Source organism: Myotis davidii, unplaced genomic scaffold (assembly GCF_000327345.1).
Source record: "Myotis davidii unplaced genomic scaffold, ASM32734v1 scaffold464, whole genome shotgun sequence".
NCBI classification, from domain to species: Eukaryota; Metazoa; Chordata; class Mammalia; order Chiroptera; family Vespertilionidae; genus Myotis; species Myotis davidii.
The window spans coordinates 307,792-322,318 of record NW_006295287.1 but is presented as its reverse complement, the minus strand read 5'-3'; the positions used below and the strand labels follow the sequence as shown (position 1 = coordinate 322,318).

Below are 14,527 nucleotides of genomic sequence, written 5' to 3'. Positions count from 1 at the left end.
TGTCTGCTTTCCTTGATGGGAGTTAGGACTGGATACTCCCGAGGGATGGGAGCCTGAGGAGGAGCCCAGATTCCTGTTCCTGCCTGGAGGGGGCGGGTGGGGGGGGGCGTGGGAAGGCCTTGACTAATTACGTCCACTCTCTGAGCCTCAGCTTTCTCATCTGTGGGTATAGGAACACTAATAATACTGACAATATACTAATCCTGATCATGGTAAGTCCGATACGTGTTCTAGACCAATAAGGTGATACCAGTACATTAACACACCTAACACGTTCGTTCCTTTCTCCATCAAACATTTATTGAACATCGATTATGAACCAGGAGTTAATGAAAAATAAAACAACAACACACAGATGTGAGCCGACTCTTACCGTGGGCTTACCTTCCTAGCGGAGGGAGACAGACAATTAAGAGAAAACATCCCTACACCAGAGACATCTCAGGCCGTGATAAAGACTCTGAAGGAAACAGAACGGAGTGATGGAGATAAGGACAGTGTGGGGGGGAACCTACTTTGAACAGGGTGATCAGGCCCGGCCCCTCCACGGAGGCGACATCTGAGCTGAGACCCGAAGACAGGAGCCGTTTGAATGCTGGGCGGAGAGCAAGCGCAGAGGCTCCTGAGAACAAACTCAGGTTGTTTGGGGAGCAGACAGAAGGGCCAGTGTGTCTGGGATACAGGGAGCTGGAGGGAGGGTAGGAAGGGAAATCAAAGAGGCCCCTTGAAGACTAGGGGCGGAGCTTGGATTTTCATTCTAAGTGCAATGAGAAGTCCTGGGAAGGTTTTAAAGGAAGTGCAGTACCAGCCATTTAACGCTAACTATTATTCTTGGATTATTTCTTGGGTTATTGCATTTGGGTGGGTTGGGATGGTTTCTATGTAGCTGGGTCTCTTAGAAGAGTTGGGTGGTGGTGAATAGTGAGGGACAGGGGTTCTGATAAGAAACCGAGAGCTGGAAAACTGAAATTTAGGGCCCCTGCATCGGAAGGAAACTGGGCGATAGCATGAATGTGTATCTGATGGGGCCAGAGCTGGGGGAGGGAGCGAGATTGGTCATGTGGGCTCCCTGAGGGCAGTTCAGTGGTTGGGTGGGTACTTGGGGAGACTTGGAAGCTGGGGGTACCAGTACAGCACGGACTCTAGAAACACACTGGCTGGCTTCAAATCCAAGATGCTTTACTCACTAGCTGTGATTTTGGGCAAGTTCCTAAAAACCTCTCTATGCCTTAGTTTTGCTATCCGTCAAATGGGGATAATAGTGAGTGCACCATAGGGTAGTTTTTAGAGTAGTGCCTGGCACATCATAAGCACTGTTGTATGTGTTAGTTATACCAGGTATTGGGGCCCTGAGTGGATTCAGTACTGGGGGACCCTAGATCAAGGTCTTGAGAATCTGGGAAAGGGGCACATTATTGGGTCCCAAGATGAAAAAGTTGGAGTACAAAATGAGGGTCCCTCGGGTTAGGGAATAGGTAGGTAGTCTTAAATCTGCCTTTCAGAAGGAGAGAAACTGGGGGGTCTGAACTCAGAACCTCAAGCAAGTTAGAAAGTCTGGGTCACTAAGGGAAACACTGGGAGCTAGAGGGCCACATGCTTTTCAGGGAGTGCAGGCAAAGGGGGCCAAGGGGCTGGACCACAGGTCTGGGGAGGAGTCCAGGAACCAGGGGTTAGGGAGATGGAAATTTGAGCGGGGGAGGTGGAGAACAGGGGGGTAGGGCTCCGAATCAAGTTCCCTGAACGGTATCAGCACGGTACTTGGTATCCAGGGGTTGTTCAGGGGGTCCCCCGTGTTAGGGCCTGTGCAAGGGGAAGAGTCAGAGGATCTGAGAGCAGTGGAGGGATCTCCCCTTCCTGGGCCTCCAACGCTGCGAGCTGAGCTGAGTGCCCGCGAGCCGCTTCCTCCCACAGGAAACCGCAGGCTTCAGGCACACCCAGCTTGCAGGGCGCTTCGCCCACTGCCAGCCCGCTCTGGGGAGGCCCACGTGGGTAGCAGCAGTCCGCCGAGGGGGCGTGCCCTGCGAGGGGCGTGGACGGAGAACGGGGGCTGGCGCGGCTTGCGAGAGGCCACGCCCACTTCCGTCTCAGTGGTCGGACTCTGGGCAGCAAAGGGTTTGTGGCGGCTTCTCTGGAGGCCCTGGGCCGCGCATGCGTAGTGAGCCTCTGCGCGGACCTGAGGTCGTGAGCGGCCCCGCCTCCCTGCTAATGAATCCTCAGAATGCTTGGTCTCAGTTTAAGACACGCTTCTCTCGGGCTGGTGCAGAGCCTTCCAGACGTTTCCCTCTCAGGCCTGCCATCGCAGGCTCTTTCATCTCCCTCCCACTCCCGGGTACATCCCCCCGCCCCCCGCTTCTCAGGCCCGTGCTCGCAGGTTGGCCACTCCGACCACCTACAGGTCCAGCCAGAGCGCCAGCCAGTTAGCCCCGTCCCATCAGGTCTGGGGAACCGGAGTCTTTCCAGCGTCCTCTCACCAGGCTCCTCGCTGGTTCTTCCAGGCACGCCCCTAGCTGGCCCCTGCCGCCCCGCCCTCCTCAGGTACCCTGTCCCACCCCTCACCGCCGCAAATCTCGCGGCTACGTCCCTCCATACCTCCGAGCCCGGACCCTCAACGCCTCCCAGCCCCGCTCCTCCACGTCTCTCAGTCCCGCCCCTCAACATCTCCCAGCTCCGCCTCTCAACATCTCCCAGCCCCGTCCCTCAACCCATCCCAGTCCCGCCCCTCAACATCTCCCAGCTCCGCCTCTCAACATCTCCCAGCCCCGTCCCTCAACCCATCCCAGTCCCGCCCCTCAACATCTCCCAGCTCCGCCTCTCAACATCTCCCAGCCCCGTCCCTCAACCCATCCCAGTCCCGCCCCTCAACATCTCCCAGCTCCGCCTCTCAACATCTCCCAGCCCCGTCCCTCAACCCATCCCAGTCCCGCCCCTCAACATCTCCCAGCTCCGCCTCTCAACATCTCCCAGCCCCGCCTCTCGACATCTCCCAGCCCCGCCCCTCAACGCCTGCCGGCGCCGCCCCTCGTCGGGCTCCCGTTTAAAACCCCGAAGATCCCAGCTCGTCTTCTCCCGCCTCCTCGGCCACGCCTTCCAGTTTCCCCTCCCACGACCTCCCCTCTGGTCCTGGTCCCGCCCCGGCCGCTGTCCTCAGGCCCCGTTGGCCCCTTATCTCCCCAGTAACCGGACCACAACACTGAGCTCGGAGCACCCAGGATGGACAGGTTAGGCGTTCCAGCAGGTAGGGACTGGGCCTCGCTCTGCACAGGGTCCCCTTTCCTCTGTGATTCCTCCCCCAGACAGCCCGCCTCGGAGATGTGAGAGCCTCGGGACCGCCCGACTGGCTGGCTCAGCGGTTGAGCCTCGACCTATGAACCAGGAGATCACGGTTCGATTCCCTGTCAGGGCACATGCCGGGGTCGAGGGTCCGATATCCAATGCGGGGTCTGCAGGAGGCAGCGGATCAATGATTCTCCCTCATCATCGGTGTTTCTATCTCTCTCTCCCCCTCCTCTCTGAAATCAATACAAATATATATATATATTTAAAAAGAAAGCCTAGGGTAGACTTCAGAGGCCAGGGTCAGAGCCACGATGCAAGACTGAATGCAAGGGGCGGGCGGTTGAGAGGAGTGTGGGGAGGGGCCTGAGAGGTGCCCCCTCCAACCCCTGGAGGAATTGCGAGTCAGAGAGAGGCCAGAGCTGGCCCTGGGGTGGCCTTCTCATTCCTAGTCCCTGGCTCATTGCCCACCTCCTCCCCACCTCCTCGCCACCCTCTGCCTGAAGGGGTGGGTCCCGTGTCGCCTCTACAGGACACTCGCAATCGTTGGCTAAGCTGGCCGCAATGGGCACCCGCTCGGAGGAAGGAAGCGAGGCCTTCCAGGAAACACTAGGTAATCCTGACGCCCCTTCTTCCCCTCATTCTGGTCCTTGGCACCCCCAGGTTTCGGGTCCTGAGCTGCGGGGCTCCGGGGACAGGGAGGCCTTCCAGAGCGGCCTCTAGCGGGGGCAGCAGCTGTGCGCGAATGGAGGTGGGACTGGGCATAGGTATGGGCAAGGCCTGGAGAGTGGGATGGGCCCGGCGGACTTCCTGCAGGAGGAGACGTGTCAGTGGGGCCCAGAGTTCCCCCGAATTACCAAAGCGGGGAAGGCAGGGGAGAGGGTCAGCAGAGAGAACAGCCTGCGGCCTGAGCAGGGGTTTCTCAACCTCTGCACTGCTGAGGTCGTCAGTTCTTGCTGAGGTCGTCAGTTCTTGTTGTGGGGGCGGCCTCTAGCCGCTTGCATGCCAGTAGCACCCTCTGCACCCCCCCACCCCACATCCGGCAATGGAAAATGTCTCCAGACATTGCCAAATGTCCACGGGGGATAGAGCCGCTCCAGGTTGCCCTGACCGGTTTGGCTCAGCGGATAGAGCGCCAGCCTGCGGACCGAAGGGTCCCAGGTTCGATTCTGGCCAAAGGCATGTACCTTGGTTGCGGGCACATCCCCAGTAGAGGGTGTGCAGGAGGCAGCTAATGGATGTTTCTCTCTCATCAATGTTTCTATCTCCCTTCCTCTCTGTAAAAAATCAATAAAATATATTGGAAAAATAAGAATCGCTCCAGGTTGAGAACCACTGGGCCGTGCGTGGTAGGTGCGGAGCTGGTGGAGGAGACCCGGAGAGGAGGGTAGGGTCAGGTCAGGTCATGTGGGGCCTTGAACACCAGGCTGAGGGCGCTGGAGCAAGGAAGAGGCAGGGTCCACTCTGGTTGTAGAAAGCCCCTCGGGGATTGTGAGGGGAGGCGGGGAGGCGGAGGAGGAGGCTGGGGTGATGGTCTAGGCAGGAGGGGATGAGGCCTGGGCCTAGGACAGTGGTCGGCAACCTCATTAGATTGAAACACGAAGTTCCAATCACACTGTATGTGTGCGCCCGAACGTGGTATTTTGTGGAAGAGCCACACTCCAGGGCCCAAAGAGCCGCATGTGGCTCGCGAGCTGCAGTTTGCCGACCACGGGCCTAGGCGATGGTCTGAGAGTGAGGAGGCGGGAGAATGGGACTGAGGATGGCTGGGCAGTGGAGGCGGAAGGCCAGGGAGGGAGCCAGAATGCAGCCCTGGTCACCTTGCTCAGCCCCCCAAGTTCCAGTCTTGTGTGGACTGGAACTTCCTCCCCGGCCTCCCAGGAGCACCCTCTCGTGGGTGAAAAAGATTGATGCCCAAGCCGGCGAAGGGGTGGGTTTAGTGCAGCGGTTCTCAACCTGTGGGTCGTGACCCCTTTGGCGGTCGAACGACCCTTTCACAGGGGTCCCCTAAGACCATCCTGCATATCATATATCTACATGACGATTCATCACAGTAGCAACATGACAGTGATGAAATAGCAACAAAATAATTCTATGTTTGGGGGTCACCACAACATGAGGAACTGTATTTAAAGGGCCAGAAGGTTGAGAACCGCTGGTTTAGGGGCTCAAGTCTCCAGGTCAGCTTGGGGTACGGGGGCGTACGAAGGGATGAGAAAGCTTGAGGCCGTCCTGGAGGGGCGCTGGAGGCTGGGTCTCCGTTCAGTTGCAGCTTATGAGATCCCAAGGGATCCAGGATCCCTAGGTCCCGGGGCGGAGGGGGCCAGGGTCTGGATTCCTACTGAGCGGCTTGCCTGGCCCCTCCCTCAGTGGACTGGGAGCTGAGCCGGCTGCAGCGACAGTACAAAGTGATGGAGGTTGAAAGGCGGGCCTACAGCAAGGAAGTCCACCAGCGCATCAATAAGCAACTGTGAGCCAAGTGCCTGAGTGTGTGTGAGTGTGAGTGAGTGTGTGTGAGTGTGAGTGAGTGTGTGTATGTGTGAGTGTGTGTATGTGTGTGTGTGTGTGTGTGTGTGTGTGTGTGTGTGTGAGTGTGTGAGTGTGAGTGTGTGAGTGTGTGTGTGTGTGTGTGTGAGTGAGTGAGTGTGTGTATGTGTGAGTGTGTGTGTGGGGGGGAGGTGATGGGGGGAGGGAGGCTATTAAAGAGGCTGGGGGCCGGAATCCTGGGTCCCACAACGAGGAGGCAGGCCCAGTGTGTGTGGCCTTTGTGGATGCTGAGCTCTGCTCCTCGCCGGCCGCCCCCCTGCCCCCCCCCGCCCCGGGCAGTGAGGAGATCCAGCGCCTGCAAGACGTGCAGAACAAGCTTCAGGTGAAGATCGGCATTGCCCAGAGCCAGGGCAAGCGCCTGCGGGACAACGAGAGGATGGAGAACATGAGCCAGCTGCTGAAGTGCCGGGCCCAGGTGGAGGCCGAGGTCAAGGAGCTGCAGGAGCAGACCAGAGCCCTGGACCGGCAGGTGGGTTCTGAGACCGGGCTCCGTGGGTCCCACTTAGGGGCAGATGCCCTCGCGGTTCGGAGCCTTAGCTTCCTCCTCTGAAAACCCGGGCTATGGAAAGCATGCCCCTGGGAGAGTGGTGCTGGGGCTCCAGGGGGCATAGGGGTGTGAGTGATGAGCACAGTCCCAGATGCGGGGGGTGAGGGGTGGGAGGGGGGAGCTGGGGCAGCGAAGGGGAAAGGCCCGGCGTCCGGAGTTGGCGGAACCGGCATTGGCATCCCAGTCCTGCCTCAGCAGAGCTGTGTGAGCACAGGCCAGTGTTCACCTCTCTGGACCCTACCTAGTTCCTTCCTTGTCTAATCGCACCTGTCTCCAGGGCTTGCTAGTTGACCTTGGAAACAATGTGACTTTTCGATGCCAGTGTTCTATGTGGGATTCATGGTCATCGTTTTCCCCGACTCTTCATGAAAAAAGTCGCTTGTGCCCTGGATGGTATGTTCAGTGGTTAGAACATCGGCCCATGTCCCAAAAGGTCTTGGGTTTGATTCTCGGTCAAGGGCACAGACCTGGGGTATAGGTTGGATCCCTGGCTCCAATCGGGATGAGTGTGGGAGGCAAACAATTGATGTGTCTCTCTCACATCAATGTTTCTCTCACTCTCCTCTCCGCCTCCCTCTCTTCCATTCTCTCTAAAAAGCAATGGAAAAAATACCCTAGGGTGAAGATTAACAACAACAGCAACAAAAGTTGGTTTTCGGCCTGGTTAGCAAGTCTATTTTGAAGAAGTGGCGTTAGAAGAAGTGGGGGTACGTTCGCTGAGGTCGACCCCTCAGATTGAGGACATTTTTAGCAAAGGCCAGCTTAGGAGCACCCTAATGAAGTTAATAACACTGTACCTACCTATAGAGTTTAAGTTTAAAAAATTTGGCTCTCAAATTTCAATCATTGTACTGTTGATATTTGGCTCTGTGGACTAATAAGTTTGCCGACCACTGGGCTAGACTAAGTGGTTTCTTGCACAGTATGGGATCACGAACAGGAGGTTGAAATGTATGTGCCTTGGTGGTCTGCATTCATTTCCTATTGCTGCTGTAACAAATTATCATCAACTGGGTGACTTAAAATGACACACATCGCCCGGCCGGCGTGGCTTGGTGGTTGAGCATCGACCCATGAACCAGGAGGTCACGGTTCGATTCCCAGTTCAGGGCATATGCCCAGGTTGTATGCTCAATCCCCAGTGTGGGGCGTGCAGGAGGCAGCCGATCCATGATTCTCTCTCCTCATTGATGTTTCTATCACCGTCTCCCTCTCCTCTCCTCTCTGAAATCAATAAAAATATATTTAAAGAAATAATACACAATTATCTTATGGTGCTTGAGGACAGAAGTCCAAAACGGGCCCCACTGGGCTGCAGTCCGGATGTCAGCAGGGCAGTGCTCCCTCTGGAGCAGCGGTTCTCAACCTGTGGGTCCCGACCTCTTTGGTGGTCGAACGACCCTTTCTCAGGGGTCACCTAAGACCCACCTGCATGTCAGATATTTACATGACGATTCATCACAGGAGCAACATGACAGTGATGAAGTAGCAACGAAGATAATTTTATGGTTGGGTCACAACACGAGGAGCTGTATTTAAAGGGCCAGAGGGTTGAGAACCACTGTGGAGGCTTCAGGGGAGAATCCATTTCTTGGCCTTTTCTAGTTTCCAGAGAGGCCGCCTGCGTCCACAGACTCAGGGCTCCTTTACCTTCTGAGCCATCCGTGATCAGCTGCGTTTTCCTTATGACCAGCTGAGTCTTCCCCTGACTTCCGCTTCTGTCATTTCTTCTCCTTTGCTGATTCTGACTCTCCTGCCTCCCTCCTTCACTTGGAAAAGCCCTTGTTATTACTGTAGGCCCGCCCAGGTAATCCGGAGACTCCCGCTCTCGACATCCTTAACGCGTGACCTCTACAAAGTTCCTTTTGGCCACTTAAGGTCACATAGTCACAGGTTACAGGGATTAGAACAGTGATGGCGAACCTGTGACACACGTGTCAGAGGCGACACACGAAGTCATCTTTTGGGTTGATTTTTCTTGGTTAAGTGGCATTTAAATATATAAAATAAATGTCAAAAATGTAAGTCTTTGTTTTACTATGGTTGCAAAGATCAAAAAATTTCTATATGTGACACGGCACCAGAGTTAAGTTAGGGTTTTTCAAAATGCTGACACGCCGAGCTCAAAAGGTTCGCCATCACTGGATTAGAATATGGACATCTGGGGGCGGGGGAAGGATTGTTCTGTCTTCCGCATGGTCTATAATGATTACGTTTGACTTCCAATCAGTCGGTCTGTTCAGCTCTCAGTATCACCCTGCCACTGAGCTAAACTGGCTAGGGCCACGCCCAACTTTTGACTGCTTCTTGGTAGTTCTGTGGCTTAGTGGGTGTTGGCTGCTTGATTGGTTTTCCTTCGTCTTCCATGGAAACTCCCCAGAGTCAGGCCCAACTAGGATAATTTTATGATCTTGGCCCCATGGATTCCGTTGCCCTGACAAACTTGATTACGGAGAATTATAAATCAGGTGGCGGATAGGGTCCCTGGAAGAGAGCTCTGTAAAATTCCCCATAAGGTCAAGAAAGGTTGTAGATATCTGATAACATTCATCCATTCAACAAATATTTCTTGAGTGCCTTCTAAGTGCCAGGCACGGTTCTAGGTCGGTGTGGAGGACACGGCAGTGAACAAGAGAAGGGCCCTGCTGTCCTGTAATTTACATTCTACTGGAGAGACAGGTAATAAGCCAGGTGAAAGCTGAAGGAAGAATTTGTTCAGAAAAACTCACCCACGCCTGACCGGTGTGGATCAGTGGATAGAGCGTTGGCCCTCGGACTGAGGGGTCCCAGGTTTGATTCCGGTCAAGGCCATATACCTTGGTTGCAGGCATATCCCCAGTGGGGAATGTACAGGAGGCAGCTGATCAATGTTTCTCTCTCATCGATGTTTCTAACTCTCTATCCTTCTCCCTTCTTCTCTGTAAAAATCAATAAAATAATAAAAAGAAAAAAAAAACTCACCCAGGATCCAGCAAGAAAGACGAAAAGATAGGAAATATGGGAGGGTGCTTAAGAGACACTGCAGATACAGTGAAGTGTAAGTATATATCAAGTAAGAGTTTAAGAAGAAAGAGAGTGGGGACAGGGGTAATGTGTGATACCATAGGACCTGATAATATTCTGGAACCAATGAAAGAACAAATCTACAGATTCAAGGATGTCTTAGAATCCAGAACAGGGAAAACTGGCAATGTAGAATTCTATAACCAGTGAAAATACCATTCACAGACCAGGGAGCAGAATAGACATGGTCTGGCGAAGGAAAACATAGAGTGAGACATGGTGTCTCGCCAAAGGCTTGCGTCTTGTATGACTCGACACGTGACTTCAACAGAACCTAGAGACGCTGTTTCTAAATGTTCACTCTCATTTCTTGAACCCATCACATCAGAGACTGATGACAATCCTTGAACTTGTACCAGTTCATAGTACCCGTCTGTATAGATATAAAAATGTATTTGATAAAGTTCAGCATCTATATTTATGTTAAAAACTCTCAGAGAGCCAGGAAGAAAGGAAGTTCCCCAAATTTGATAAAGGGCAATTATAGAACATTTACAGCAAACATCATATTTGATAACAAAACATACAAAAATTACTTTTGAGATCAGTAACAATATAAGGATGTCCAAATAGCATAACTTCTATTTGACATTGTACTGGAGAATTTATCCAGTGCCATATGGCAAGGAAAAGAAAAAAATAAATAAAGATTGGAGATGAAGACACAAAATTGTCATTATTTTAGATGGTATATTTGTATACATAGGAGATCCAAAAGAATCTAATGCTAACTTATAATTCACAAGGTATTTTAACAATGTGACTGTATACAAAATTAATATGCACAGTTAATGATATTTCCCTGTATTAGCGTATAAGCAGTCACTATCCTATTAATAAAAGGCTAATATGCAAATTGACCAAACGCCAAATGACTGGTCACTATGATGTACACTGACCACCAGCGGGGCAGACACTCAACGCAGTCTCTCCTGCCTCCATGGCAGCACTAAGAATGTCTGACTGATGGCGGGCCTAAGGGACCCCCCCTCAGGCCAGGCTGAGGGACCCCCCACCCCTTGATTGCACAAATTTCGTGCACTGGGCCTCTAGTTAGAAAAATACAAGAGAAGAAAAGACATTTATAACAGCCAAAAGAAGTAGCTAAAAAGAAATCTAGCAAAAGTGCACAAAACTTCTATGGAGTAAATTATAAATTTTGTTGATACCAAAGAAGAATTTAATAAATGTAGAGATATACCATATTCATGGATTGGAAGAGTTAGTGTTGTAAAAGGTCAGATCTCCAAATAGATTCAATGTAATCCCAGTCAAAGTACTAAAAGCTTCTTTTTTTTTTTTTAAATGTATGGAACTGACTAGCATCTTCTAAGCTTTATAGGGAAGCACAATGAAACAGTATGACTAAGATTGACTTAAAAGGAGAACAATGTAGAAGGATTTTCTCTACCGTTATCAAGATTTATTATACAATTCTTGTAATTGGTGCAGGGCAAATCCAATGGATCAGCAGGACAGGATAGAGATTCCTAAAAGAGACTTATGTGGACACTTGATATTTGACCCCAGGAAATGGGAAAAGGAGGATAGTGTGGGTACCCTCACACTCCAAACCCCTAAAACTAATTCCAGATGGGTCAAAGGTCTAAATGTGGGGAGGTGAGGGAGAAATCTCTACTTATAAAAGAAAAGGTTGATATATCTCATAATTTTAAAGTTAATAACATCTGTCAAAAGAACCAAAAAGGGTGTGCAAAGTCCGTCTAGGAAATGGAGGTTATTGGCTACACATACAGCTGACAAGGGACTCGTATCAAAACCATGTAAGGCATTGTTACAAATCATTAAAGAGTAAGCACAATTTATTTTTAAAGAGATGCCAAAGAATTTGAGCTGACACATCACACAATAAGGAACTCCAATGTCCAATAAATGTAGGAGTTACTCATCACTCATGAGTCATCAGAGAAAGGAAAAGGAGAATCATGAGATACCATGAAACACTCATTGGATTTTCAAAAATTAGTGTCCGAAAATACCAAGTGCTGGGGAACAGTGGAAAGCAGTGGGAACTCTTACAAACTGTTGATGAGAGTACACATTGTCATGTGTATTTTGGAAAGTGTTCCTTCTATTATCTACTAGAGGCCCGGTGCACGAAATTCGTGCATGAGTACGGTCCCTAGCCTGCAGCCGGCCCCACCCCCCACCGACACCCACCCCCTGTTTCCCGTTTGCCGTCAGGTGATTGGAGCCTGCTGGCTGGGGGGAGGAACCGAGAGGTCAGCCGTCCGCCCACTCACCAGCCCTGCCCCCACCACGGGTTGCCCTCTGTGTGTGGGGCCAGTAGGGTCAATTTGCATATTACCCTTTTATTATATAGGATTACATTGGAAGATAGACATGCCCTGAGATCCAGGATTGCATCCACTCCGCACAGTCCCCAGAAGCAGCCTTTGGGACCCAGGAGGCTATAATCGGGCATCACGTTCAGTTAACTTTGTAGAAGGATGGAGGACAAGAAACAACAGCATCTTAGCATGAGAGCATCGAACACATCTTCGCTGAGTGTCCAGGCTGCTGCTCAGCACCTCCAGGTGGCTGATACTACATGAGTGGGCAGGCGTTTCCCACCCTGGCTGAGGGAAGCTTCATGCACAAGAGGAACTCTCTCTCTCTCTCTCTCTCTCTCTCTCTCTCTCTGTTTTGATCCTCACCCAAGGATATTTCCCATGGATTTTTAGAGAGAATAGAAGGGAGGGAGAGACAGAGGGAGAGAAACATCGATGTGAGAGAGACACCTCACACACATGCCCCAACCAGAGCCAGGATGGAGCCTGCAACGGAGGTATGTGCCCTTGACCGCAATTGAACCTGCCGCCCTCCAGTCCACGGGCCGATGCTGTGCCACCCCTGAGGGTAGCTTCCAAGCCCCACCAGGAGCATGCTCAGTTGTAAGAAACACCCCGCAGAGAAATCAAGGTTTCTATTCAGTCTCAGCCACATAGGCCCGTGGGACCCAGGAACCCACTCCCAATCCTTTCCGGGGTCATTTTCATAGTGAACATTGCTGCCTGGGAACACAGCTGGCGTTCCATACGTACCGTAACCCGGCCTGTTTCCATGGAAACAGTGGTGGAAGAAAGTTAACCAAAGTCATGTTCCAACAGAAAGCAGGTTTGTCTGTCAGTGTTTTCTCCCAGCAATTGCACTTCTGAGATATATCTGGGAACCATGTAAGAGAAGGTGGACAGCAGCATTATTCCTGCAACCAGCTTCAAACTGGGAACAACCACATGTCCGTCAGTACTGAGGGAATACAGACATCGTGGTGTACGTGTATAAGGAAATAGTATACAACAGCCAAAAACATGAATGAGTCACAATTACACACGGCAACCAGGATGCATCTGACATGTGAAGGAGGCAAGCCAACTACAGTGGGGCCTTGACTTGCGAGTTTAATTCGTTCGGAGACCGAGCTCGTTAAGGAGCTCGTTAACTCAAATTACTCTGTCAACTCAACGCAAAACTTCGGCTGAGAGACAGCTGGTATCTCAAAAAACTCGTTAGTCGGGACACTCGTAAGTCAAGGCCCCACTGTATATAGGTCAGTGGTTCTCAACCTCAGCTGCACATGAGAATCACCTGGGAATCTTGTTAAAATCCTGATTCCTGGGCCTCGTCCTCCGGAAATTCTGTTTCTTTGTTCATAGGGTGGGGCCGCAATGTTAGTAATAAAGAAACAGCATTTCCGGGGGATGAGGCCCAGGAATCAGGATTTTAACAAGATTCCCAGGTGATTCTCATGTGCAGCCCAGGTTGAGAACCACTGATATAGGTAGCTTTATTTGTATGAATCTTAAAAGCAATGGAATTTTAAATTCAGTTAAATAGAGTAGCTAATCGATGTTTCTCTCTCATGTTTCTAACTCTCTATCCCTCTCCCTTCTTCGCTGTAAAAAATCAATTAAAAATATATTAAAAAATAGTTTAAAAATAAATAAATACATACATACATACACACATACATACAGCGGGGTCTTGAAAAAAAAATTCAAAATCAGGCCAAACCAAACTTTTGATAAAACAAAAAAGAAAAGTTAAAAACAATGAATTTCACTTAAGGAAACAAAATAATGACCTCCCCCGCTTCCTCCCAAAGATGCCAACGTTCCAATCCCCGGAACCTGTGAGTGACAAAACACTGCAGATGTGATTAGGGTTTTGAAATGGGGAGAGCATCCTGGATTCCCTGGGTGGGCCCAATGCCGTTACACGAGCCCTTAAAAGAGACGTGCAGGGAGGACGTGATGATGGAGAGAGGAGGCGTAACAACAGAAGTCGAGGGCGGGGTGGTCACGAGCCCAGGGATCCCCGAACCCAGTCGCTGGCAGCTGGAAAAGGCCGGGAGCAAGTCCTCCCTCGGAGCCTCCAGAGGGAGCACAGCCCAGCGGGCACCTTATTTTCTAACCCAGTGAAACTGATCTCAGACTTCTGACCCCCAGGCAGGGACTCGGCGGTACTTCCTTACAGCAGCAACAGGGACTGACACGGGCAAGAGAGGGGCACCGCTGTAGAGAGGAAGGTGGTAGTGATGAGAAGGGGACAGCTACAATGTTGTCCTCAAATCCTATTTTTTAAAAAATATTTTATTGATTTTTTACAGAGAGGACGGGAGAGGGATAGAGAGTTAGAAACATCGATGAGAGAGAAATATCGATCAGCTGCCTCCTGCACATCTACTGGGGATGTGCCCACAACCCAGGTACATGCCCTTGACCGGAATCGAACCTGGGACCCTTCAGTCTGCCGGCCGACGCTCTATCCACTGAGCCAAACTAGTTTCGGCAGTCCTCAAATTCTTGACCTGGGACGTGGCCCAAGGATGTTCACTTAAAAAAAAATTTACACACACACACACACACACACACACTAGGGGCCCAGTGCACGAATTTGTGCACCTGGAAGGGAACTGTGGGCCACGGAGTGATTGGGCCCAGTGCCAGCAGCGGTTTTGAGCAGGACCGGCACTGTCAGCGAGTGCCAGTGGCAGCTGCTGGCCCTGATCACCCCTCAGGAGCAGGGGGAGGTGGAGAAGCCCTGAGGGGCAATCAGAGCCGGTGCTGGGCACCG

The 14,527-nt window shown here is 51.5% G+C and overlaps 1 protein-coding gene across 1 annotated transcript in view; it reads left to right on the top strand.

Annotated features, from left to right (window-relative positions):
• Positions 1-3,056: 3,056 nt before the first annotated feature.
• Positions 3,057-14,527, top strand: part of CCDC114 (coiled-coil domain containing 114) — a 32,834-nt gene continuing 21,363 nt past the window's right edge. The window contains exons 1-4 of the mRNA XM_015567955.1: positions 3,057-3,235; positions 3,806-3,886; positions 5,644-5,743; positions 6,100-6,289. Coding sequence (XP_015423441.1) covers positions 3,211-3,235; positions 3,806-3,886; positions 5,644-5,743; positions 6,100-6,289 — 396 coding nt within the window. The 5' untranslated portion in view covers positions 3,057-3,210. The remainder of the gene's footprint in view (positions 3,236-3,805; positions 3,887-5,643; positions 5,744-6,099; positions 6,290-14,527) is intronic.